The sequence below is a fragment of the Dreissena polymorpha genome, chromosome 9 (assembly GCF_020536995.1).
Source record: "Dreissena polymorpha isolate Duluth1 chromosome 9, UMN_Dpol_1.0, whole genome shotgun sequence".
NCBI lineage: Eukaryota > Metazoa > Mollusca > Bivalvia > Myida > Dreissenidae > Dreissena > Dreissena polymorpha.
In genome coordinates this window covers 14885655-14912469 of record NC_068363.1, presented here as the reverse complement: position 1 = coordinate 14912469, position 26815 = coordinate 14885655, and the positions used below count along the sequence as shown (strand labels likewise).

The window sequence follows — 26815 nt, the reverse complement described above, 5'->3', positions numbered from 1 at the left end:
AGAGCCTACCTGCATGTGAGTATGGGCCCTGAACCTATCCATATGACCTCATTCAGCAGAGCCTACCTGCATGTGAGTATGGGCCCTGAACCTATCCATATGACCTCATTCAGCAGAGCCTACCTGCATGTGAGTATGGGCCCTGAACCTATCCATATGACCTCATTCAGCAGAGCCTACCTGCATGTGAGTATGGGCCCTGAACCTATCCATATGACCTCATTCAGCAGAGCCTACCTGCATGTGAGTATGGGCCCTGAACCTATCATATGACCTCATTCAACAGAGCCTACCTGCATGTGAGTATGGGCCCTGAACCTATCCATATGACCTCATTCAGCAGAGCCTACCTGCATGTGAGTATGGGCCCTGAACCTATCCATATGACCTCATTCAGCAGAGCCTACCTGCATGTGAGTATGGGCCCTGAACCTATCCATATGACCTCATTCAGCAGAGCCTACCTGCATGGTGAGTATGGGCCCTGAACCTATCCATATGACCTCATTCAGCAGAGCCTACCTGCATGGGCCCTGAACCTATCCATATGACCTCATTCAGCAGAGCCTACCTGCATGCGCCTGAACCTATCCATATGACCTCATTCAGCAGAGCCTACCTGCATGCGCCTGAACCTATCCATATGACCTCATTCAGCAGAGCCTACCTGAATGCGCCTGAACCTATCCATATGACCTCATTCAGCAGAGCCTACCTGCATGCGCCTGAACCTATCCATATGACCTCATTCAGCAGAGCCTACCTGCATGCGCCTGAACCTATCCATATGACCTCATTCAGCAGAGCCTACCTGCATGTGAGTATGGGCCCTGAACCTATCCATATGACCTCATTCAGCAGAGCCTACCTGCATGTGAGTATGGGCCCTGAACCTATCCATATGACCTCATTCAGCAGAGCCTACCTGCATGTGAGTATGGGCCCTGAACCTATCCTATGACCTCATTCAGCAGAGCCTACCTGCATGTGAGTATGGGCCCTGAACCTATCCATATGACCTCATTCAGCAGAGCCTACCTGCATGGGCCCTGAACCTTTCCATATGACATTCAGCAGAGCCTACCTGCATGGGCCCTGAACCTATCCATATGACCTCATTCAGCAGAGCCTACCTGCATGGGCCCTGAACCTATCCATATGACCTCATTCAGCAGAGCCTACCTGCATGTGAGTATGGGTCCTGAACGTATCCATATGACCTCATTCAACAGAGCCTACCTGCATGTGAGTATGGGCCCTGAACCTATCCATATGACCTCATTCAGCAGAGCCTACCTGCATGTGAGTATGGGCCCTGAACCTATCCATATGACCTCATTCAGCAGAGCCTACCTGCATGTGAGTATGGGCCCTGAACCTATCCATATGACCTCATTCAGCAGAGCCTACCTGCATGTGAGTATGGGCCCTGAACCTATCCATATGACTTCATTCAGCAGAGCCTACCTGCATGGGCCCTGAACCTATCCATATGACCTCATTTAGCAGAGCCTACCTGCATGGGCCCTGAACCTATCCATATGACCTCATTCAGCAGAGCCTACCTGCATGTGAGTATGGGCCCTGAACCTATCCATATGACCTCATTCAGCAGAGCCTACCTGCATGGTGAGTATGGGCCCTGAACCTATCCATATGACCTCATTCAGCAGAGCCTACCTGCATGTGAGTATGGGCCCTGAACCTATCCATATGACCTCATTCAGCAGAGCCTACCTGCATGTGAGTATGGGCCCTGAACCTATCCATATGACCTCATTCAGCAGAGCCTACCTGCATGTGAGTATGGGCCCTGAACCTATCCATATGACCTCATTCAGCAGAGCCTACCTGCATGGGCCCTGAACCTATCCATATGACCTCATTCAGCAGAGCCTACCTGCATGGGCCCTGAACCTATCCATATGACCTCATTCAGCAGAGCCTACCTGCATGGGCCCTGAACCTATCCATATGACCTCATTCAGCAGAGCCTACCTGCATGTGAGTATGGGCCCTGAACCTATCCATATGACCTCATTCAGCAGAGCCTACCTGCATGCGCCTGAACCTATCCATATGACCTCATTCAGCAGAGCCTACCTGCATGGGCCCTGAACCTATCCATATGACCTCATTCAGCAGAGCCTACCTGCATGCGCCTGAACCTATCCATATGACCTCATTCAGCAGAGCCTACCTGCATGCGCCTGAACCTATCCATATGACCTCATTCAGCAGAGCCTACCTGCATGCGCCTGAACCTATCCATATGACCTCATTCAGCAGAGCCTACCTGCATGCGCCTGAACCTATCCATATGACCTCATTCAGCAGAGCCTACCTGCATGCGGCTGAACCTATCCATATGACCTCATTCAGCAGAGCCTACCTGCATGCGGCGTTCTTTCGCCGCTAGCCTCTCGTACTTTCTTTGTAGCAACAGGACCTCAGTCTTGAGATGTGATTGGTCGGAGGCTGTCTCCAGGGCGAAGTGAGTGTTACGACGTGTGACACCTGCGTGGGCAGGACCCTGTCCTAGCTCCATCTGGCGTAACTCCTGCAAAGAATAAATATTGAGGTCAAGTAGTTTGAACTTAAATTTAGGCTTGATTGCATTAAGACCTTTATGCTTAAATGTTCTTTTTTAGACAGGTAGGACCAGTACTAAATTGTCTTTGGAAAGATTTCGGAATGATTTCTGATTAGAGATTGAACATGGAACCTCCTGGTTCCAAGCAGAGCAACCTTGTCTCTTTACAGCTGCAATCTGTATTTAATTAAGGGTTTAGAATTAACCATTAACAAGTGTTTGAAACAACAAAGCCAGTTAGTCAACACCCTTGAAAAACGCAATACACAAAATGAGTAATTAAATTGTTAACAATAAGCGCTAATCATTACTATTCTATCTAAACAAAGTCACTCATTCCATACAGCTTACTTACATTTATGTTTTACAGGAATGCCACGTGTCAGTTGAGTACACAGTATAATGTGCATCCACATTGAGTCAAAATGGGATTAATATTGACTACAAAACAAGCGAAGTATGTATGCGTTGATTACATTGGATTTTAATGTTACATGCCTATGGTAATTCAGTCTTAATTTAGTTTGAACACTAGACATATTAAATTATTTGTTAGGATCTTAAATTCGTCAATCAGTACACTGAAGAAATAGACAATAATTAATGCCTGATGAATAATAATGGGTTCACAGTATTTGACATTACACAATGGTGAACTCAGGTAGCTAGGATTATTTTAATAGATTAAGTACCCGATGAAAGCAATTCCAAACATCAGTGATTTGACATCTTAAATCATGTGTGAATAAGTTTGTTTATTAAGAGTGCTTGTCACATGCTTAAAACGGATATCAATTTGGTTTCAATATTTTCATACCAAATTCGAATGTACATGTATGAAAGTGTATAAAGTACATCTCTAAATTGCATTTACATAGTATACCATACCATAACATCAAGTACTTTTATCATTTTTTTAAAATCCCCTATCTTTAAAAGCAACCAAGAGACCAATAATTAATAAAACAAGAGCACCGCATAACGGGTGCCAACGCTTGGCTGCGGGTGCAGTTTTGAATAAATGAAAGCTTGTCCGACTTTTTTTTAAGAGGTCAAAGTGACCTTGACCTTTAACCTAGTGACCCAAAAATGGGTGTGGCGTGTAGAACTCATCAAGGAGCAGCTACATATGAAGCTTCAATGCTGTAGGTTGAAGCACTTTCATTTTAGAACCAATGTTCAAAACCTTGACAAAATGTTAAGGTTTTAGCACGACGCGGACGGCGGACGACAGGAAACGACTAGCTGGCTATGACAATACCTCAGACTTTCTCCGAAAAGAGCCGAACTAAAATTATGTTACTACATCATCAGTTATTAATCATGATAGTTTCAGTAAAGGGAAGTAATTCTAAGTCTATAGGAGGTAATCAAAATAAAGCGAAAGTCGCCAAATTGTCACAGTTTTTTTTCATGCACTTTATTTACTCTACAATATTAATTTCATAAATTTTATCCAGTTTGGTTAAGATTTGTGCACCTTCATTATCTTTTATATTCATCCTTGTGTAATGTGACAAACAATAATCCCACTTCCCCATCATGTTACAATTAGCGCTACATGCAACATTAAAATTAAGCAATGCGTTTCCGTTCAAAATAATTTTACTAATTGTTTACATTTCAGGTAAGCTTAACATTTGTATCTAACATATAATATTTTCTTACACTACAAGTGTTTGTTATGTCATTTTCAGCTGATTAACAAAAGTACTAAAAAAACAATTACTTAATCATATTTCACTTTACAATCTTGTAGCATTTTATGAAGAAAGACCAACAAACTGAAGAAGTGACTGCAATCAAACCCCTCTCAAATTTCATTTGCAGGGGCACAATAAGATCTCAAGTAAAGGTCTACTATAATAGATAAATATGCTAAAAAATATTGAAAATTATCAAACAATAAAATGCCAGCTTACTCGAGTTGTGTAGTTCAGAAGCTTGGGATCTGGAACTGTATCTTCCTGTGTGCCATATACCATGAACGTTATACATCCCCCCTCGAAAAACTCCAAATGTTCCTTTGTGATTTTGTTGAAAGAAAACATCTTTGAATGCTTAAACTCTGGTTTAAGGGTATTTTTCATCAGTTTTGTTTCGGTTAGATCTTTATCTTTGTACACTCTGTATTTCACTTGTATTCCTTTCAGAAACCTGGACTTGAAGATTTCCCCGTGTTTGACTGTCACCTGTTTAGGAACAAATAATTATTGTTTGCGTATATATATTATAATTATTTTGATTGTAATTATATTAATTAAACACTGAAAAACGATTGTAGGACAAACAGCACCCGGACAATCGGCACCCAGTGTTTTTTTGCATACGCGGACAGTTGGCACCCTGTAAAATTTGTCGACCTGGTCAATCGGCACCCGATTTAATTGTATACCCGGACAAATTTACAGGGTGCCGACTGTCCGCGTATGGAAAAAAAACACTGGATGCCGATTGTCCAGGTGCCGTTTGTCCGGATACCCTGAAAAACAAGACACTACAAATCAGAGAGTCACTGATGTTGTTTGACATGCCGTAACATAAGTTCTATGGCAGCTTTTATTATGATGGACAATCCTACTTTTACTTATATGCTCCCTATAAATTACTATAACTTTCGGAAAGGTCCCTAATGGTAAATAATAAATGCACAAAAACTTCTCACGTTATTTCTTGCACAAGCTAAATACTAAGTAGGACACAAGTACTGCCAATGCCAAACGTGTTGCCACCAAGAGTAAAACATGTCGCCTTTTAAAGGACAACTAGTCTATACAAGCGTATTCTCAGACTCTGAATTACCAGAGTTATACTGGATGAGTTCTTACTGCCAGTGTTGTACAATTGCACTTGTGAATCACAACAATAACAATCATGTTATACAGGAGCTGCAGTGATTCATGTTGTTTTTTTTACCTTAAGCTTAAAGCTTAAACATATTTTATTTCCAAAAGAAAATAATGACATTGTTACAAGGATATACATAAAGCCCATACATACATAATTGAAAAAGATTGAGACCAAAGTTCTACAACATTGCGAAGGTCTTTCTCTATTGATAGTCTTAACATATTATGTTTACCTTAAAATGGTAGGGTTTTCCAAGTAGCTCCTTAGGGTTGTCCACAAAAGCCTCCTCCTCCAGAGGCTTGCCGTCCTTCTGGCAGGGGGCCACATGTATGACAATGAAGCCCTCTTCCTGACCCTTGTAGTCCGTGACCATGATCTTGTCCTCAAAGTCCAGCGCGTACGAGAGCGACTGGAGGAACACGTTTGCCGAGCCGATCATGACGTCCTCTGTGGGCTCCCAGAATGGGTCTTCCTCCTTGGGGATCTTGGATATGTCGTCCCCGTCTAAGAACTTCTGATACAGGTCCTGAAGACAGACAGATGCACAATGTGACCATTGTATTGAAATAATATTTGCCCCTTCCCCACCCAAAAATAAATTAATTAATAATGATAACCTATGCTGATAGTGGTTATTGTGGAAAATAAATAAATATATGAGGAGATTGCCCAGAACTATTAGGAGTAGAATATATTGAAAACATTGTTCCATGTGCTTTAGATATGTAATAATATTGATTAAAAAGAAACACATATCTTAAGAAGCTTTTTATACAGGTTGTGATCAAAAAGAAATATGAGTGAATATTAGTATAATGACAACATTCTTGGTTATATCACACAGCAACACACTGACACAGGTCAACACACTGACACAGGTCAAATTCATTTGATCAATCGATAACAGAAAACAAAATGTATTTAACAAGACAATATTAAGTTCTAAAATCATGGATCATATTAAAGCAGCACTGACAAAATTATTTTATTACGTAAAATGTCCTTCAACAAAAGTGCATACCCACCTGTATCAAGTAACGCCTGTTCATGAACTTGCCCCTCTCCCAGAGCCAGGTGTTTTCATTCAGTAAGTTCTTCATTTTTACTGTAACTCTGAAATCAGTGACATATTTCAATTTTAAATAAGCATTCATTACAGAGAGACGCTAATTTTGTTGTGTGTTTTATGTATGTTTAGATACACTTGCAGAATTATAAAGAAGTAAAAAATAATCCTCATATTTCTGATCATCATTTGACATTAAATGCAGATAATTTTTATATTCAAAGGAAAATGCAAAAGTATCATGTGCACTTTGACCTAATTTACTGCTTATTTTATTATTCCCAAATCAGATTCTAATAATATGTATTATTATTGCACATCATTCAAACTTATTTTTTAAGGTATAAAAGTGCAACTTGTAATGTTCACTGCCCAACTACTACTATATACTATAGAAATAAATCCCCAAAAACATTTTCTCATCAAATATAAATTCAATAAACCAAAAGTTATGCACAGCACACCATGTAAGTTTTTTTGTTTGCTTTTAGCCACACATGAGTGTTTAAAACCACATACAACATACAAAAACCGCTGGACACATAGCATCTACATGTAGCATTACAACCTGAAGCTAGAGATGATGTAAAACCTAAAACATAAATCTTCCAAACTGCAATATGAAGTCTAGACAAAAACCTTTAGCAAGGAAGCAAAGTGAAACCTCTGTTGCAGAAAAAAATACATGTTAACATTCTAATTTATATAAAATCAGAACACTTTTTATTTCGTTGACCCTATAATCTGATTTTTATAATATAATTTAACATAAGGAAATTTTAATTATTTCAACCAGAAGTGTAAACTATTTATATTTTTAATTTTTACAGATTTCACTGTAATAATGATGGACCCTAATTCTATTAGTGATTGGGAGTTTTTCCGTTTTGGTTTTTACTCTTATGGGCTGCCACTACTAAATCAGAGGTAGGGCAAGAATGGATAAAGCATTTGAGCCACGCTCTGTGAAAAGGGGGTTGAATGCACGGCGTAAAGTGTCGTACCAGATTAGCCTGTGCAATCTGCACAGGCTAATCAGGGACTACACTTTTTTCCTAAACTTGACTTATGCTAATTAGACTTTCTGGAAATGAAAAATAACATAAAAGCGGAAAGTGTCATCCCTGATTAATCTGTGCAGACTGCACAGGCTAATCTGGGACAACACTTTACGAATATGCATAAAACCCTTTTTTCACAGAGCACTGCCCATCTATGTCATGATTAAATAAGTTATACGGGCATGCCGAAAAGTTATTTGATTTAATATCATGCAATGATGGTCATGCCATCTACACACTAAAAGGATTAAGAGTAATCATTCAGATTGTTCAAAATTTTCTTTCATTGGAAATGTGACAGTTTCAGGCATAATACACAATCTGCATCACTCAAGTGTAATATCCAGTGACACAGTGTGGCATGTTGGTTAACAAACAATACATTATATTAGGTGGCAGTAGACTACATATGCCATGCTGGCCTTATATGAAACCAAAGGGACTCAAATGAAAAACAACGGCTAGGGATGAACCAGTCAAATATGATTTTGTAACTTTTTTATCTTTCTGACCATTTGGTTTTCGCAATGATAACTATTACCCTGTTATACAAGAAGATGTATGTAAACCAAGCATAATTTCAAATAACTTTTGTGGACAAACGCTTTGGTGACGCTGCATATTGCATAAAATAGTGTATACTGCTAGTACATGCAATAATATCAGGGCTTTTGTACAGAAATTGATACATAGAATAGAGCAAACATGTACAGAAAATTATCATAAATACAACATGAAATAATATCAAGATGTTTTTCTTGTATAAAAGCCCTGTTGTTTCAGTACAAAAACCATGTCCTTTTAGACACTGATTTTACTTACTGTAATCTGTAAATAGACAAAGATTAAATATTACATTTGGCAAAATAACATAACCAGTCTCTGCAAAAATATTGCAGTCAACGTTTGTAAGGTAAACATCTTATGGGTAAAGGATTGTATGTGAAATTATAAGTAATTTAAATGCTCTGGCAAAACAAAATGCACATATATATTTTTTGTAGTAATTGGTCCATTATTTATGTAGCAAACCTAGTGCAAAAATAAGTATATCAAGTTTAACAAATTCTGTCAGACACTCAAATTGTTTGTCAAATATCTCTGACTGCCAGTCAGGTTTCAAAACACCTGCTTCATGTGACTATGATGCTATTCCATCATTATAGTTAAATTCGAATAAGTGTTTGTTTATAACATTTCATAGATAATGTTTTTTTTTGTTAGATAATGGTGATCAAACTATCTCATAAAATATCGCACTAGAGTTTCAATTCTATAAAACATATTTTACAAGAAAAAGCAACAAACAATACTGCATCACTGGTGGCGATGTTGTTTTTTAAGCTCATCCAAGCTCAACCTGCTCATGCCATTACCCTTTGTTCATCTTTTTTTTATATGTTAATTGTTTGATGGATGACAAGAATAAGACATGATTACATGTTCAAACATTAATCATACAGCTCACCCCAAAACCTTAAACATTTCAGACTTCATTGGTGCAGTAATAAAAATAATGGATTAACACTTGCAATTGATGTATTATTTTTATCAGTGATGTTTAGTATATATCAGTGATGAAAAAGCCAAAGCACAACAGTCTGTTTGAACAGCAAAACCCTATTCAGCTTAATCACTCACTGCATGCTTTGGTAATACCGCGGTATGACATAATTAACATGGTAGTCTTAGTCAAAAACAGATATTGAAAAATTGAAAATTCAACATTTATAGAAAATACAGAAGAATTGTACTTAAATATGTTATGTTAAAATCAAAAGCTTAGGACATAAAGTGAAGATTTATTTGTTGTTTTTTTTTTTCAAATTTAGTTCAATTGTTGCAAATTTATTATATAAAATTCCAAAATTCATAATTTCTCTGTAAAAATATTTAGAACACAATAAAAATTAATATCCTTGACACATACAGGATGTTATCGCAAACTAGTCAGACGAGTCTTTAGATTAAGTTTAGTTAAATTTACTTGTTAAAACTCTCAAAATAAATAATCTTAGAACATAAGTTTTACCCAAAAATTAATCAACATTATATTGTTGATATTCAATATTTGTCACAATATTGCTAAAAACCTTTACAAAACAAAACTTATCACAAGATGTCAAGCTGGTCTTCCATCTTAAGACATAAACTTTTTATAAACTAATCACATTTTCTCCCGTAACAACATGACACTTACGAGGTGCTAGTTGTAGTGCCGTACGCGGCTTCTTGAGCGGCGGCAGATATGAGCACAACCTCAAACGATTTATGTTTGTTCAGTTCCTCTGAGATTGCATTAACCTCAGACACCATAGGCAGAATTTCCAGCACCTGCTCTTGAGCTATCTGCTGATCTAATAACGATAAATAATGCTTTTGAAATACATCAATTTTACTTCAAGGAAGCGAAAAATTAAATATTCACAGTCGAAGCAAAATGGGACTGGTTTTGGTACGCTGCTGTATGTTGAGGATGACCTATAAGCTTTATAACTGTAGAAGTCATTCCAAAGATCTGTTAAAAAGTTATGTAACCAACACACATGAAACCTGAGCTACCTTGCAAAAACAGAAGTTATAAACAATTCTTTGGTTTTCATTTGACCTTTATACATGTTATCATATTGTTATAGAATTGTGTACCAGTGTAATGAAAGAACAAAAAGAAATACAAACAATTAAAAACTAGAGCTTTGTCACAGACGTGACGAATACCCCCACATTCCGCATTGACACATTATATTATGCATGTTGTCTTCACAAAAAACAGCAAACACCGCACTTAGTGACCCAATTGACCTAGATTTTGACCCAGAATGGCCCATGTTCGAACTTGACCTACACATCATCTAGATACAACTTCTGACCAAGTGTGGTGAAGATTGGATGAAAAATACTTGAATTAGAGAGCGGACACCATGCTCAATGTTTAAAATGCACTAAGTGACCCCCTTGACCTAGTTTTTGACCTGCCATGACCCATGTTTGAACTTGGCCTAGACATCATTTAGATACAACTTTGGACCAAGCTTTGTGAAGCTTGGATGAAAACTACTTGAATTAGAGAGCGGACACCATGCTCAATGTTTCAAACGCACTAAGTGACCCCGTGACCTATTTTTTTACCAAGCATTATCAATATTCGAACTTGACCTAGACATCATCAAGATACAACATCTGACCAAGTTTGGTGAAGATCGGATGAAAACAAGAAACCTTCGGATACGGGTGATGCTCCCCAAAGGTTTTTTTTGTCACAATATTGCACTATATATTCAAATAAAAGGAAACCTCTTGGGGGCACAGTAGTTGGGGGGACAATAATTTTTTTATAGAAAATTTCAAAGGGCCATAACTCTGTGAAAAATCATCCGACCAGAACCCGCTGATAATATGAACATCTCCTCTTGGTAGTGAAGCTTACCATAAAGTTTCATTGAATTCTGGTCATTAGTTGCTGAGAAATAGCCCAGACAAAAATTGTGTACAGACGGACAGACAGACAGACGCACACACCGATAGACGAAGCGGCGACTATATGCTCCCCCCAAAATAAATTTTGGGGAAGCATAACAACTTGAATTAGAGCGGACACTTTATACGGACCGCCCGACCGACAGACCAACCGACCGACAGACAAGCTCACTCCTATATACCCCCCCTAAACTTTGTTTGTGGGGGTATAATAATTTCATAACATGTGTACAAAAGTGATATGCCTGCTACTGGGCTACTGAATCAATTTGTATATTCCATGTTTAATGCTACATGTTGATGTGTGTACATATTCCATGTTTAATGCTACATGTTGATGTGTGTACATATTCCATGTTTAATGCTACATGTTGATGTGTGTACATATTCCATGTTTAATGCTACATGTTGATGTGTGTACATATTCCATGTTTAATGCTACATGTTGATGTGTGTACATATTCCATGTTTAATGCTACATGTTGATGTGTGTACATATTCCATGTTTAATGCTACATGTTGATGTGTGTACATATTCCATGTTTAATGCTACATGTTGATGTGTGTACATATTCCATGTTTAATGCTACATGTTGATGTGTGTACGTTTTGTGTGTTAGTCATTCTATACAATTAGAACATCATATTATTTACATAAACATTCAACTCTCCTCCAAATGTTTATTCACTTTCACTTTCACTAACTATTGAATGTTCATTTACTTATTCAACTGGGATGATTGCACAAGGAACCACGCACACCGTAGATAGAAACTAGAGAGCTTTTGTTTTTCTTACTTTATCCATTGTCTTGGTATTTCAACAGACATACAAAGCACAACTTAGTTATAAGAACCCAATCAATACAGCAACATGTGGCATAAATCTGCAAAAAGCTATCTGAAATTTTATGCTTATTTAGGTAACAAACATTTCTTCAACCATTATTAATGGGATACCTTTTGACATGCCAGCTCCCATGGCAGTGGCGAACCCTTTCACCTGAGCAATCTCCTTCTGTGCAAACTCCCACGTGATCTCTGCTGGAAGATCTTCAGTCACCTCAGTCTTCTTGGGGTTCATAAAAACGTACAGGTGGTTGGAGCCTGCAAACGTTAACAGTAACAAATGAGTCTAGCTCTGTGAAAATGGGGTTTAATTTATGTAGGTAGAGTGTCATCATAGATTTGTCTGTCCATTCTGAACAAGCTAATCGGGGAAAACTCTTTCTTCCTAAACTGGATTTTTTTTAAAGGGTCTTCCTTTAAATGCAAAATACAGAACAGAACAGAACAGAAAGTTTATTCATATAACTTGAACATTTACAGTTTATCGTTACATATACAAAACTGACAATATATAAGCAATAAGCACATGCATAGTAATGCGAAAGTGACCAAACTAGTACATTAAAAGGTGTTAAAAATGCACTAAGGCCATCAAATTACTCAACGTTTGCATTCAATGTATCAGTTCTCATTTTAAAAGCATTTTTACAATTTATCGCGAGTTTATTTAGGACTTTGGTTTTATTATTTGTTAACAAAAGAATAAATCTATGCATACTAGGCCGGTTATAATAGAATTTGTCAATTTACATTTTTCTTATATCCGTAAAAATACAATAAAAGCAGAAAGTGTCATCACTGATAAGCTTGAGCAGACTGCACAGGCTAACCTGGGATAGCCCTTAACAATTTGCATGCTGGGAAATTTGTCGTCTGCTAAAATGTCGTCTGCTGAATTTCTAAAATTAGCATTTTCTTCGATTTTTTTTCAAAGGATACTATCAGAATAGCAAACAGTTTGGATCCTGATGAGACGCCACGTTTTGTGGCATCTCATCTGGATCCAAACTGTTTGCAAAGGCCTTCAAAATTCGGTTCCCGCACTGAAAGGGTTAAGCCCATGCATTAAACCCCCTTTTCACAGAGCGACACACACATGCTTTCCCCAATGCAGTTACGTTGTACAATAGGGAGGACAATAAGCAGAAACTTGGATTGATTGATACACATGTATCATCTCATTATTTCAACAGGCCAAATACTGTCAAGTCCAAATCGAATTGAGTGTTACATGAAGCATGCACACAAATCATTCAAAATGCATCTACATCCTGAATAAAGTTTTCTGAAGTTAATTCAAATTCCTATCAAACTTACTGAAATGGAAAATCTCAGAGAAGCAATGCCGAAAGATCATCTTATAAGTAAAACAGGCCAAAAGCCGTAAAGTCCAAATGAATTTGATTGTTATGTGAATCATGCACAAAATCATTCAAAATGCATATGCATCCTGAATAAAATTTGCTCAAATTGCTTCAACATTCTTTTAAAAATAACTGACAATCAAAATACCCAGAATAACACTGCCAACTTGACTCTTCTCTCCAATAATTATGGGATTGACATCAATCATAAATTTTATTAACTCAATTACAAAGAATTAATTCCATCAAAACTATTGACAGTAAGAATATCTTTTTACAAGATGCGCCCATCCAATTTAAATCCCTAGCATTCTGCATGGCCTCACACACTGTCAATAATATGTCATCGTCAGTTCATTTACCAAACAGCAGCCTGTCCTTGTGCACAAGTTTCTTCTTGGTAGTCAAGGGCACGCCGTTGACCTTGGTCTTGGATCCACTTCCCGACACTGGCTCTATCTCTACTATGTTGTTCTTGCACATCAACACTGCATGCTCCTTCTGGATACTGTCATACAATGAAGCAAACATGCAAGACTGGTTTGCTTACATTATTAGTCTTGTAGGAACGGGTGTCCACAGTGCATGATTGGAAGGTTTCTTTTAACCCTTTCAGTGCGGGAACCGAATTTTGAAGGCCTTTGCAAACAGTTTGGATCCAGATGAGACGCCACAGAACGTGGCGTCTCATCAGGATCCAAACTGTTTGCTATTCTGATAATATTCTTTGAAAAAAATCGAAGAAAATGCTAATTTTAGAAATTCAGCAGACGACATTTTAGCACACGACAAATTTCCCAGCATGCAAAGGGTTAAATATGCTGATGATATTCTACATTGTCTTGGGTAAAAAAAAAAACAACAGGGTCTCCAAGAACAATTGTGTGCCCACAGGATCTAAATCCACAATGGCCACCAAGATTGCCGACCAAAAACCCACTTTTTATATTTTGCTCAAGACAATTAAGAAATTTATCAGCATATCTAAAACAACTTTGTATCATTCACCATGAACCTCTGTTTCTACTTGACTATATGATATTTTAAGATGTGTACAATATATATCAAGCATAAGTACATGAATGTCATTATGGCATCTTATACTGCATTTTAAGCAAGCAAGAGATCATGAGTTCAATCAACACCCTTTTAATATTCTTCCAATCCCCTTGAAGACACCATGTACTTGTTCTGCCCTGGGAATGAAATGGACAGGCCATCAATAAGCCGCAGGTTTCCAATTCACTTGAGTTAAAATAAATATGTGCAAATCAAAAGTACATACTGAAACTTTTTTGCCATTAATGCAATAAAATATGCTTAACTCTTGGATACTAATATGCTTGTTTTATTTGTGTCTGAATGTATCATTCAGAATTTGCTCACAATTTATAAAACATTCATTTATTTTCAATTATATTCGAAAAAATATTCCCAAATGAAAATACAAGCTAGATTCAAAATCTATATTATAATAATCGCTACAAGCAAGTTCATTTACATTAAGATATCAATGACATTTACAATATAGAACAATGACTATCTGAAGCCATGAAACTTAAGTTTTGTTGCTAGGAAAGAATACAAAAGCACAACTTTTAGGGTCAAATCTTACAAGAAATAGTTCACTACACTACCTTAGACCACTGAGGCAAATACTCTGCGCATGTTCTGCATCATTTCGGCCAATGGTTGTCTGCCCGTCCTTGACAAAGTGAACAATGACACCAGACAGCATGGGATCTTCATTAAGATTGATGAGGTGAATGTCCATCTTGCGGCGGTCCATTTTGGACCCCTCATCCAAAGCGTCTGTCTCTTGTTGGGCAGCCGCCAACTGTATGTTAGTCAAACACAATCAATTACAGAATACTACATGGAAATAAATATATTTCGTACATATTGATTCCTTTTTTGCTCCTCCATGTTTAACATTATAATTGAAATTTATTTGGAATCATGTGCGGTATAAAACATCATTATGGGTTAAGAAATTACATTAATTTCAGAGTTTGCGACCAAGTAAAAACACACACAAAATGTTCATCTCTTTAGCAAGATTGCTTTTGTAAAATTGTTGAAACCTAACAAATATTACATGAAGGACTTGTAGGCACCTATCTTACCATTAGTACATCACCCTTCCTAAATCTGTTTGGTAAGGCAAGAATTGGGCTTATACCATACATGCCATAATTTTTCAGACCAATTCCGGGACATTGAGTTAAATTGTCCGGGACTTTTGCCGATTTTCCGGGACATGTATAAAATGTAGCGATATTTATAGACATTTGCATTTTTGGTACGTTTTTTTTTGTTTCGCATCGTTAATTGCAAAAGTTCGAAAGCCTATCCGAAATACACTTGATCTATTAACGTCAAATTAAGCATTACTACTTCCGTTACCTTATACAAGCCACGTGTTTTCAGTGTAAGCGTTCTAAACATAGATGGTGACGTCACTGCGTTATTGTTATTAAGACCGGTGTGTAACGCGTAGTTGTTGATACGCCTTTATTCATTTATAACATTTATATAATAAAAAATACAACAATACAGTACCGTTAGATCGTCAACTCAAATCAATTCACAATACATACAACCAATCACAATAAAACAAATACAACAAAACTGTACCGGTAGATCGTCAACTTAAAATCCGGACAGTCACACTGCTTTTAATTTTTTACTCAGCGCTGTTGGACTTCAGATGTGTGAACAACTATCCTTTGCCCTCACGCAGCGGGAAATAATGACGTAGTTGATTAAAGTCAATTAACAACCACATTAAACAATGCCGCCTTTTCGGTTTGACCGCGAACGTGAGACAATCGATATGATAACAGGATCCCTGTTAATTGATCGATTTTGACACGTAGCGTGGTCTGCCTATTCGGGTAGGCATTGTCATGGAGACGCTGCAGATATACACAGATTCAAGGTGCAGTTAAGCCTAAGATAAGGTACATGTTAAATATGGATTTTGTAAATTCCGGGACATTTGACAGATTTCCGGGACAGCGGGACAAGTTCTTCATTTCCGGGACTGTCCCGGACAATCCGGGACGTATGGCATGTATGCTTATACAATTAAATGTAACAACACATACAAAGCAGTCCATTACATTACCTTCTGGTCCCAAGTCTGTGTGTTTTCTGATTCCTCTAACAACTGTTGATTGGCCAGCAACTGGGCTCTAATCTCTTCTTCCATCTGGCGACGCATGCGATCTATATCTGCATGTGGGCAATGGAATATACTGTAGAATCCCCTAATTTTAGCATAAGTATAATTTCCTGCTTTGTGTGAATGTATGACCACCACAAATATTTACAGATTTAACAATTAAATAGTAACTTTGCACAGTACACTGTCATCCACAAGTACATGTTCAATGATGTGGTACTTCCATATGTAAAATTATTCAATTTAAAGTCTAACAACTTAAAATATTAATTCCATTTTGTGTCTAATTGCGTAAATTTGAAATATTTGAAATGTTTATCTGAATAATTACTGTTCAAATAATGAAAATGAAGACACTTTTTGACAATAAAATTTCAAGTTCTGGTCATGTTCACCTGTGGTTCTGCAAGAAAAATGCATGAAAACATGCTAACCAATGCAATGTGACATTGCTTGCAAGGAAAGTGAGGGAGTTTTCATGTCAATATAAAAACGTACCGCACAGAACATTTTAATCTTCACTTTGTTGAGTGTTTTCTAGCTTTAATATTAGTTAAGTTTGCAAGAATTCACTTCTGTTTCTGCCTATATATCATTACCTACCTTCTGGTGACATGCCGGCCTCCTGCTTGAAAGTCATGCCACCCCCTTCCATGGCCCTACGGAGACGATCATTCTCCTCCTGCAGGGGACATGTACACATTAGAGATTAACTTTTGATATAAAACTAAATACCGAACATTTGTTAAATGAAATATGGAGAATATAGTTTAAATCTGGGTGAATATCAGAGTTTTAGCAAACTTAGACAATATTTTACAATTGTCAGATGAGCAAATAATCTTATATTAATCCACATATTTTGGTCCTTATTTGAAATGAGATGAAATACATGAACATCTGTTAAAAGTATGTCTAATTATAAATGTTAGATATTTTATAACAACTTCTTTAAAACCTTCAGTTCTCTGATCAATTTGTCAAGAGGATTTTCATTGATGACCGCCTTATTCTGAATTTTCTTTGCTCGATCTGCATAACGCAAGGTACTCAGTGTCTCGTCATAATTTATATCGGCTGGCGACAAAGCGGCAATCATAATGGTTTTACTGTAACAAAATACTGCAATATCTCAAAATCCCACCATTATTTATATGGTAATTAAGTCAACGTATCTGATTTTTTAAAATTCTACTGCAACTCAAATAAAATTTGTTCCCTGTTTTCTTTTTCTCATTGATTAATATAATTTTAGAAATTATAAAAATAATTATACAATTTGAAATCAAACATTTGAAATAATGAAAGCCAAGATTCTCTCAAAAACACAAAATTCGCAGGACAAAATCAATTCAAAGAGCCTCAATAACAAATTTAAGACAAAATCATTCTCAATGAAATTCCTGTGCTTACCTGTTCCCACCAAGAGCGTTCTGTAGTAGTTTAGTAAGGATGGAGTCTCGATAGGGCACCATGACTTTCTTCTTGCCCATGGACAGGTCAGCTAGAGCCTACCAGAGAATAAACCATGTGAGGAATGTGGTGTAATCTAGACTCTGTCACAAACCATACTAATATCTATCAGCTAGAGCCTACCAGAGAATAAACCATGTGAGGAATGTGGTGAAACCTAGACTACCAGAGAATATACCATGTGAGGAATGTGGTGAAATCTAGACTACCAGAGAATAAACCATGTGAGGAATGTGGTGAAATCTAGACTACCAGAGAATAAACCATGTGAGGAATGTAATGAAATCTAGACTACCAGAGAATAAACGATGTGAGGAATGTGGTGAAATCTAGACTACCAGAGAATAAACCATGTGAGGAATGCGGTGAAATCTAGACTACCAGAGAATAAACCATGTGAGGGATGTGGTGAAATCTAGACTACCAGAGAATAAACCATGTGAGGGATGTGGTGAAATCTAGACTCTGTCACAAACCATACTAATATCTATGCACAGCTATGAACAGGGGGCAAATAATGAATGTGTGGATCATTTGGGGATGAAACAAGTGCATTAAACATCATATTACACAACATGGTGATCTACATTAAGTTTCAATATAAGTGCTTGAGAAATGTCAATGAAGTTCATACCAAAAACATTAACATTTTATTTGGACAGACCATAACTTCCCTGTCAGAAAAAACACCAAAAGAACCAACTGGCATTTTGACTCAAATATGACGCCTCTCAAATTGTGTATGCAGGGTTATAAAAAAGCAATGTATAGGTATGTATAAAGGGTTTCCCTTATCAGCCTGTGCAGTCTGGTTTTAGGGCTGATCTGGTACAACACTATTACCAGTTATTACAGTATGTCTATAAGGGTTTAGGAGCATTTTTCATTGGCCTTTTTGTCAAGCAAATTGTTACAACCTTTTGCATTTTCACATAAAAACAGCACCCTGGTCCATCAATCCACACAAGAAAGATGTTATTCCCATATTATAAAAGGGCTTGGAATGAAATCAATCACTCGCATTCATTTCAATAGTTCTTTTAATCCATTGGTTAAAACATAATGTCAATTTATTTTCATAAACATTTATCATCTTATTATATTTTTCTTCATTTTATTGTGAAACAAAAATCAAAATGTATGCCTAAGATTTTCAATTTTCTTGACAATGTGTAAGATCATGTAAAGCAACAAAATTGCAAAGACATTTATGCGGGACACAACAGTGTTGGTATTGGGTAGGTTCTAATTTTTTCTATTAAACACAAAAAGCAAAGTGTTGTCTCCCAATGTTAAGACCACACAAGAGCTGTCTGAAGACCACACACAAGAGATCTGTTACTTACTGAGATGACATTTCCCAGGGCTGAGAGGGACTTGTTGATGTTAGCCCCTTCTTTCAATCTGTCCCCAGTAGCTCCTGTGCTGTCAGCTCTCTCCGACCCTTAAAAATTGAGATTTCTTTTTTATTTCAAAGAAGGTTGAGGTTGATTAATGATTATTCTAATTTACTTATTTGATTGTAATCTGTGACTGTGTCTTGTCTTTTCTTCAATGCTTTGAGTATGATTAATATGATACATATAGGATCTGACACTCGTTGTCATATCATACCATATTTTATTAAACGAGTTCAGGAATTTTGTTAGTAAGCGAGCCTTTGGTGAGCTTACTAACAAATTTCCTGGACGAGTTTAATAAAATATGGTATGATATGACAACGAGTGGCAGATTTTTTTTATGACATGCTTTCAAGTGAGCAAATTAAATAAATATTTACGCAAACATAATGATAAATCCTGAATGTTGTTTACATTTCTTGACGTCATTTGACGTTGCAACGTCATTTCAGCAAAATAACAATTGGTCAATAAACGAAAACTTAGCCAATGAAAACGCTTAAATATGTTGTATTACACATGTGTAATATATACGGAATATTACGCTAGTCAATTGTTCCAAGAGTTTGTATCACTCGAGTGGCTTGTGTGATGACGTATCACACAAGAGGCGGAGCCTCGAGTGTGATGCGAAATAGCACAAGCCATGAGAGTGATACAAACTCTTGGAACAATTGACTAGCGTAATATTCCTTTTATTATATACAACAACTAACGAAAACAGTTAACAATTGTATTTTTTACTTTAACAAAACTGACAAAACAATGACTTAAACGGTACGCCATAGTTTATTTAAGACGCGTATGAATACAGTTTATGTAAATTAACGTGTAAACATTTGAACCGGGAAAACAGAGATTGCCGACACACGTACCTTAATAAATGCCATCATTAATGCAATGTTTATAACAATATAGTTGACAACTTTAATCCGCTGTTTATAACAAAAACGTTGAAACAATATGCACTTCCACTTATATCTTCCATGTCTGTATAGAAATTTAGTTTAAACCACACTATATAATTGTATTCCTATCAAAATATACATTTATGCATGATAAACACACACTCCAAAATACGTTTTGAATTCGTTCGATGTTTTTAACAAAAAGTTTACTGTTAAAAAAACCCACGTCCGATGGAATGTCCTTAAATTCCATAGAGTTTAGATAAAACTATTGTGTTTCGTCACAGAAATGACGTCACACGATGTACTACGTAATATATTTCGTAATATAAAATATTTCTATTTTCGGTGCGCAGAATGTGACGTCATTAAATGGGTCAAAGTAGTCCGGCTACATGTAGTATGGTAAAACAGAATTGGAAACAGCGAGTAGCGTAATACGGGATTTTTTATTTCAACGATTGATACAACCTGTATTTTGTTAAAAGCATTAAACAGGTATATTATTAAAAAAAATATGTAACGGTTTTATTACATGGCATGTGATAAATATATATCTCCCACAGACAACACCTGGTATGTGAACATATTTAATTATATAACAGTTTAGTTCAACGCTCTGCTAATTTTTTTTTATGATAAAGCTATTTTCAAATTATTTAACTTGCAATTGATAATAAGCTACAAGGTACTTGAACAGAAAACATAAAACATTTTGCATTGACAAAGAATAGCAAGCAAACTTTTGCATTATGAATGTTCAGAAAAAGCTCTCAAAGAAATATTGTGCAAAATTTATGTCTCATAAGTCATTCAATGTGTATTCATGCACATGAATAAACATAACAATTACAGCCATTTTGCACCTAATAAATACTAGCCAGGCTTTCATGAACTTGAATGAACTTATTCATTAAAGATAATTTAGCCTTTGTCGGCACGGGTATTAATGATTTATAGCCTGAACATGCCATTAATCTGGATTATCATTTGAAGACCCATTTTTTACTGTGACTTTCTCCAATGTACTTCCTGTTTTCACACATTAACACTGTTCATCAATCGTACAAAAATTAGCAACTTTAAAATGAATTTTGTAGCAACTAAATGAATCACTGTCTATTGTCAAATCCATTTGTCAAAAACTGAAATTGTTCTTCAAACACTATCACAATTGTACTTCAGAGACCAAACTCTGATTAATATATAAGGCATTTGGCAGTATTGCTTTACTGGAGTCCCGGAGTGAATCACCAGAACCAAATACAGTTTGTGCATTGATTTGCCCTCGATATCACCTTTTATATGGTTTTTGCACATAAACCTAAAAAATGCTACCCATTTTTATACCAAGTTTAAAGATAATATCTTATGAACTTAACGATTTATTGCGGTATTAAGTGTAATTCTATTTTTTGTGAAAAAAATGCCAGAAACATGACCTCTGAAAAAATAAGGGTCATGCACAATTTTGTCAACTCTTTTACAATGTATACCAAGTTTTGTGACAGTATCTTTTTGTGGACGGACAGACAAGCAGAGGGATACCCAGTGGAAGAGATTGACAGACAGACAGACAGGCAACCCTGTAGCTCATAGTGTACACCAAGTTTCATAATAATATCTTATCATACTTTTTGAGTCATTACAATCGTAAGTTTTGTTCTACTTTCAAGTGTCTGAGTTATCTGACCTTTGATCTCTGGTAGTAAAAAAATGCCATGCACAGTCCCTACATTGCCCTTTATACGAATACCAATTTTAATTTAACCTTTACCACTTAGATACATATTTTGACGCATTTGTAGTCCCACAGAAAGTTAAATTAATAAAAGACCTTTCTACAATATTTAAGTTCTAAAGGCTTCATTTCCAACCCTTAGATACTGATAAGCAGCAAACATCATAAAACCTTAATAGACTGTGAGTTACTCGCAGCTTTTCTAGTTTTATGCTTTTTGCACATCATAGCCATTTTCACTTTGCCTCTGAGTGGGAAAGGGTTAAGTATCTTCAGTGCTTTTTGAGACATTGCAGGACTGATGGACAGACAGACATGACTGTCGGAGGGTAAACCTTCAGTCTCCTTCATAAAAAGTGTACATGGAGTAACAGAAAAAGAAATCTTCCATGTTCCTAAAAAAAAGACAAAAGTTGTAAATAAAGAGCAGCATTGTAAAGTTCAGTCCTCATCTTACTTGCCAAAATATTTACCTTACCATGCTTGAAATAAAATAATGTGTCATCATCGTTGTATAACAGCCAATAAATAAGTCTTTGTCATTTGGATGCATGGATTCAGACATTTGTGGTTAAACAAGGCTTTGTTTACTGACCAATTAACAACACAAAATCCTACAAGGCTTATCTAGGGACATATCAAGTCATTTGCATACCAGCCAAGTCCACCAAGTTCATCGTTGAACTCTTCTTGGTTTCGCCGTTGTTTGTCTTGATAATCTGGTCGAAAACTATGGTGACTACTGTGTGAGCTCTACTGCTGGTGGCGTTCATGTTTGTTGATGCCACTGTTCGAGACTGGGTGCCTGAAAACATGGCATAGCTGATTATTTATCTTTTTTTCATCACAGCACCTCATGGTGTTAATGATTGGTACAAATGAAAAAATATATTGTTTTATTTAAAAATATCAGGACACTTAAATAAATCTTTGAACAAACGCAGACATGCATAAAATAAAGTGTAATCCATTTAGGCAAGTAAATGGACTAGCAAATAGTACTATTTGCTATAGTACTAGCAAATCAAGTCCGGAAAATATCTTCATTAAAGCATTCATTTACATGTTGATCACATGGCCATAGTTGCATGCTCAGTCCTGTTTTCTTATCTTCACATGTACATTGCAGACTATACAGATAAGGCTTCAACCTCAATGAGTTCAGCCAACTCTATTTATATTCAAGCAATTTATGACACACAATTTGAAAATTCAAGAATTTTAAAACTCACAAATACGTTTGTTTTCCGAAATCTCAAAATTTCAAACAAACAAAATAAATTGTTTTCAAAGTAAGTTACACTTATTTGTAAAATTACCTTGCTCCATTCTTTTTTCAATCTCTGAGTAGCTTCCCACAGGAACCTTTTTCAGACCCTCCACATAAAACATGCCCAGTTTGGGGTTTTGCCGAACATTAAGGCCGCCCTTAGGGTTGTCCTTTGAAAGCAGATCACGCACTTGTTCATTGTAGATTTCCAGCATGGAAAACAGGACCTCGTAACGTTTATTTGGGTCATTGTTTGTTGACATGGTTTTAAACAACTCATCGCAAGTGATTGGAATAATACCCCTGAAACAATAATAAATCAATATTATGAACCATGACTTCTGCTTTATATTCAATGACTCTGAAAGTAAATTAACATGTTGGACTAAGAAATAACGTTTCCCTTTACTTCGGAACAAAGAATTATGTCAAAATGAATTTAGTTATTCACAATCATATCAATTTGTCATACTTTACAATCATAATTTAGTCTGGAAACTATGTACAGTCCAGAGTATGCACCATACATTGTTCAAGGCAAAAATGTCTTTATTTCCATCAAATAAAGATCCTCAGAACATTTGTTCCCTTTTACTGACATAATGAAGTAACTGGAAGAACACAGACGGAAAAGTTTTTTGTTGTCAATTTTTGTCATTTTTTTGTTGTTGTCATTTTTAACAGCATGTTAGTTATAGAACAGCAATAAGTTAGCCCTTTATCATTTTGATACGTATTTTGACGAATTTGTAGTCCCTTAAAAAGTTTTTAATTAAAGACCTGTCTTACTAAATTCAAGTTTTAAAGGCTTCATTTCCAACCCTTTAGATACTGATGAGCAGCAAACAGCTTAAAACCGGAATAGAAGATAACCTACCTGTTGACTCCATATCCCATGAGTGAGTAGGGCAGACAACTTACCTGTTAACTCCATATCCCACAACTGAGTAAGAGAGACAACCTACCTGTTAACTACATATCCCACAACTGAGTAAGGGGGATAACCTACCTGTTGACTCCATATCCCACAACTGAGTAAGGGAGACAACATACCTGTTAACTCCATATTCTATAACTGAGTAAGGGAGATAACCTACCTGTTAACTCCATATCCCACAACAGAGTAAGGGAGATAACCTATCTGTGAACTACATATCCCACGACTGAGTAAGGGAGATAACCTTCCTGTTGACTCCATATCCCACGTCTGAGTAAGGGAGATATCCTTCCTGTTGACTCCATATGCTACGACTGAGTAAGGGAGATAACCTACTTGTTAACTCCATATCCCACGACTGAGTAAGAGAGATAACCTACCTGTTAACTCCATATCCCACGACTGAGTAAGGGAGATAACCTACCTGTTAACTCCATTTCCCAAGACCAAGTAAGGGAGATAACCTACCTGTTGACTCCATATCCCACGCCTGAGTAAGGGAGATAACCTACCTGTTAACTCCATATCCCACAACTGAGTAAGGGAGATAACCTACCTGTTAACTCCATATCCCACAACGGAGTAGGACTTTCCAGAACCGGTCTGTCCATAGGCGAACAAGGAACAATTGTAACCTGAAACCACCGGGATAATGATTACAACCGCTTCCAGAAAACTGATCGATAAAAAAACAAGAAAATGTAAACATATTTCCTGTACGAATTTTAAACAGGAATATAACTTGAGCAGTGTGATTGCACAAAACATATTCATGCAGCATTTATCATAATCCTTCATAAATTTCATAATTAAAATGTCTGCCTAGAATTATTATATGTGCCAATTAAAAAAGGAATAAATGTGCAACTGTGCTTTGTTTTAATTACATTTCATAATTGAGCGGTGTCATGCGAAAAATCGGTCTTATGTCATATGTGACCAGAGCAGTCCCCCATATACCGTTGTCATGGTTTCATAAGAAGACATGGTAGCTGTCAATGAACAGGCTGGTCTTGAGCTACCCTAGCCATACATGGAATTCAATCAATTTTTGGATCACATGGCTCTTTTATTTATGATTATTTCAGCAACAAATAAACTGGAGTGAATTTCAGATAAATAGGCTTTATTTAAGTCACAGATAATGTTTGCCTATTTTATGTAACTATTTATGACAGTAAAATGAAATAAGAACACTATACTTTAACAGGTCCCCCGCCTTCAGTTTCAAGTGTATAATGTGCCCCAAATGCTGACACATTGCAATTTTAATTTGTTTGAAAAACATGACATGGCAACTTTGGCCAGTTGATTGATTTCGAAGTATTACCAATCAACACATTCAAATCAACACATGCCTATACTTACACAAGTAACAGTTTAATAAAAAATAAATTTGGGAGAGTATTTGTTTCCTGTAAGTTTAATTTTGGCTTCAAACTAAACTGATAAAATATATAGAGGGTACATTTCTCTTCTTTCTCATACAGACATGGATTTGTTGACAATCATTATGAAAAAAACGTTATGAATAATACATTTGATTATCTTCTTGGATTGTTGAATGTTATGCTTGACCTCATTTCTTTCAATAGTTCATTGGTTTCATGTATTCCATGACAGGTCTGGTGATTGTTATAAGGTATATAACTGCTCAATCGTTTTGAGAACAAAATATGAAATCCTTGATTAAAATAAGTACTTCTACAGGTGGTGACATTTAAAGGGATATTTTCACGCTTTGGTAAATCGACAAAATTGAAAAAAGTTGTTTCAGATTTGCAAATTTCCGTTTTGGTTATGATATTTGTGAGGAAACAGAAATACTGAACATTTACCATGCTCTAATATAGCCATTATATGCATCTTTTGACGATTTTAAAACCTAAAAATTATAAAGCGTTGCAACGCGAAACGATTGAATAATTTGGAGAGTTCTGTTTTTGTCGTTAGATTTTGTGAAACTACGAAGATTGCTTATATAAGGTATAAAATACATTAAGTATGTGTACTCCGGGGAATAGCTCAGTAGGCTAAAGTGTTTTTACTTCAGGACTCTGGCAGGACTCCAGGGGTCACTGGTTCGAAACCTGCTCCAGGCAATGTTCTTTTCGTTTTTTTAATTTTATTCTTGATTTTTTATTGGAGCTTTTACGATCCAATGTTTACATTTATCAATATAAAGCATTTAATGAATAAGTTAAAAAATGCCAAAATCTGTGAAAAGGCCCCTTTAATCAGGCAAAATAATTGACTGACTCACAGACCATAAGTCTTTCATGTGCTGATAACGTTGAACATGTGCCATTGCCACAAACATACATGTGTGCCATAAAGAAAATATTAGATAAAATCTTAATTTATATCTGTTATTTAACCTTTGACCTTAAAGTGTTACCTTGACCTTCAACCTACAGATTAGGTTATACTGCACCCCACTCATAATGTTTTTAAATACTGCGAATTTATTTCAAAATATTCAATTGACAATTGAGTATGTTTTGACCTTTTTGCTTGATTTGTGATGTTGACCTTAGACCTAGTGACCTGATTCTTGCAAGTGAAACTCCATCTCATCATGCTGATCAGTTTTGCGTCGTTATCTGACAATCCATCAATGCTGGACAAAGTTATGCTTCA

At 36.3% G+C, this 26815-nt stretch overlaps 1 protein-coding gene across 1 annotated transcript in view; it reads right to left on the bottom strand.

Annotated features, from left to right (window-relative positions):
* LOC127845540 (kinesin-like protein KIF28) overlaps positions 1 to 26815 on the bottom strand; it is a 69680-nt gene that overhangs the window by 20695 nt on the left and 22170 nt on the right. The window contains exons 6-21 of the mRNA XM_052376551.1: positions 24732 to 24810; positions 23288 to 23541; positions 22624 to 22773; positions 19266 to 19363; positions 17860 to 17957; positions 17405 to 17555; positions 17050 to 17128; positions 16390 to 16496; positions 14897 to 15096; positions 13622 to 13767; positions 12007 to 12153; positions 9771 to 9927; positions 6469 to 6556; positions 5676 to 5969; positions 4516 to 4785; positions 2393 to 2560 (exon numbers count right to left, since the gene is read on the bottom strand). Coding sequence (XP_052232511.1) covers positions 2393 to 2560; positions 4516 to 4785; positions 5676 to 5969; positions 6469 to 6556; positions 9771 to 9927; positions 12007 to 12153; positions 13622 to 13767; positions 14897 to 15096; positions 16390 to 16496; positions 17050 to 17128; positions 17405 to 17555; positions 17860 to 17957; positions 19266 to 19363; positions 22624 to 22773; positions 23288 to 23541; positions 24732 to 24810 — 2486 coding nt within the window. The remainder of the gene's footprint in view (positions 1 to 2392; positions 2561 to 4515; positions 4786 to 5675; positions 5970 to 6468; positions 6557 to 9770; positions 9928 to 12006; positions 12154 to 13621; positions 13768 to 14896; positions 15097 to 16389; positions 16497 to 17049; positions 17129 to 17404; positions 17556 to 17859; positions 17958 to 19265; positions 19364 to 22623; positions 22774 to 23287; positions 23542 to 24731; positions 24811 to 26815) is intronic.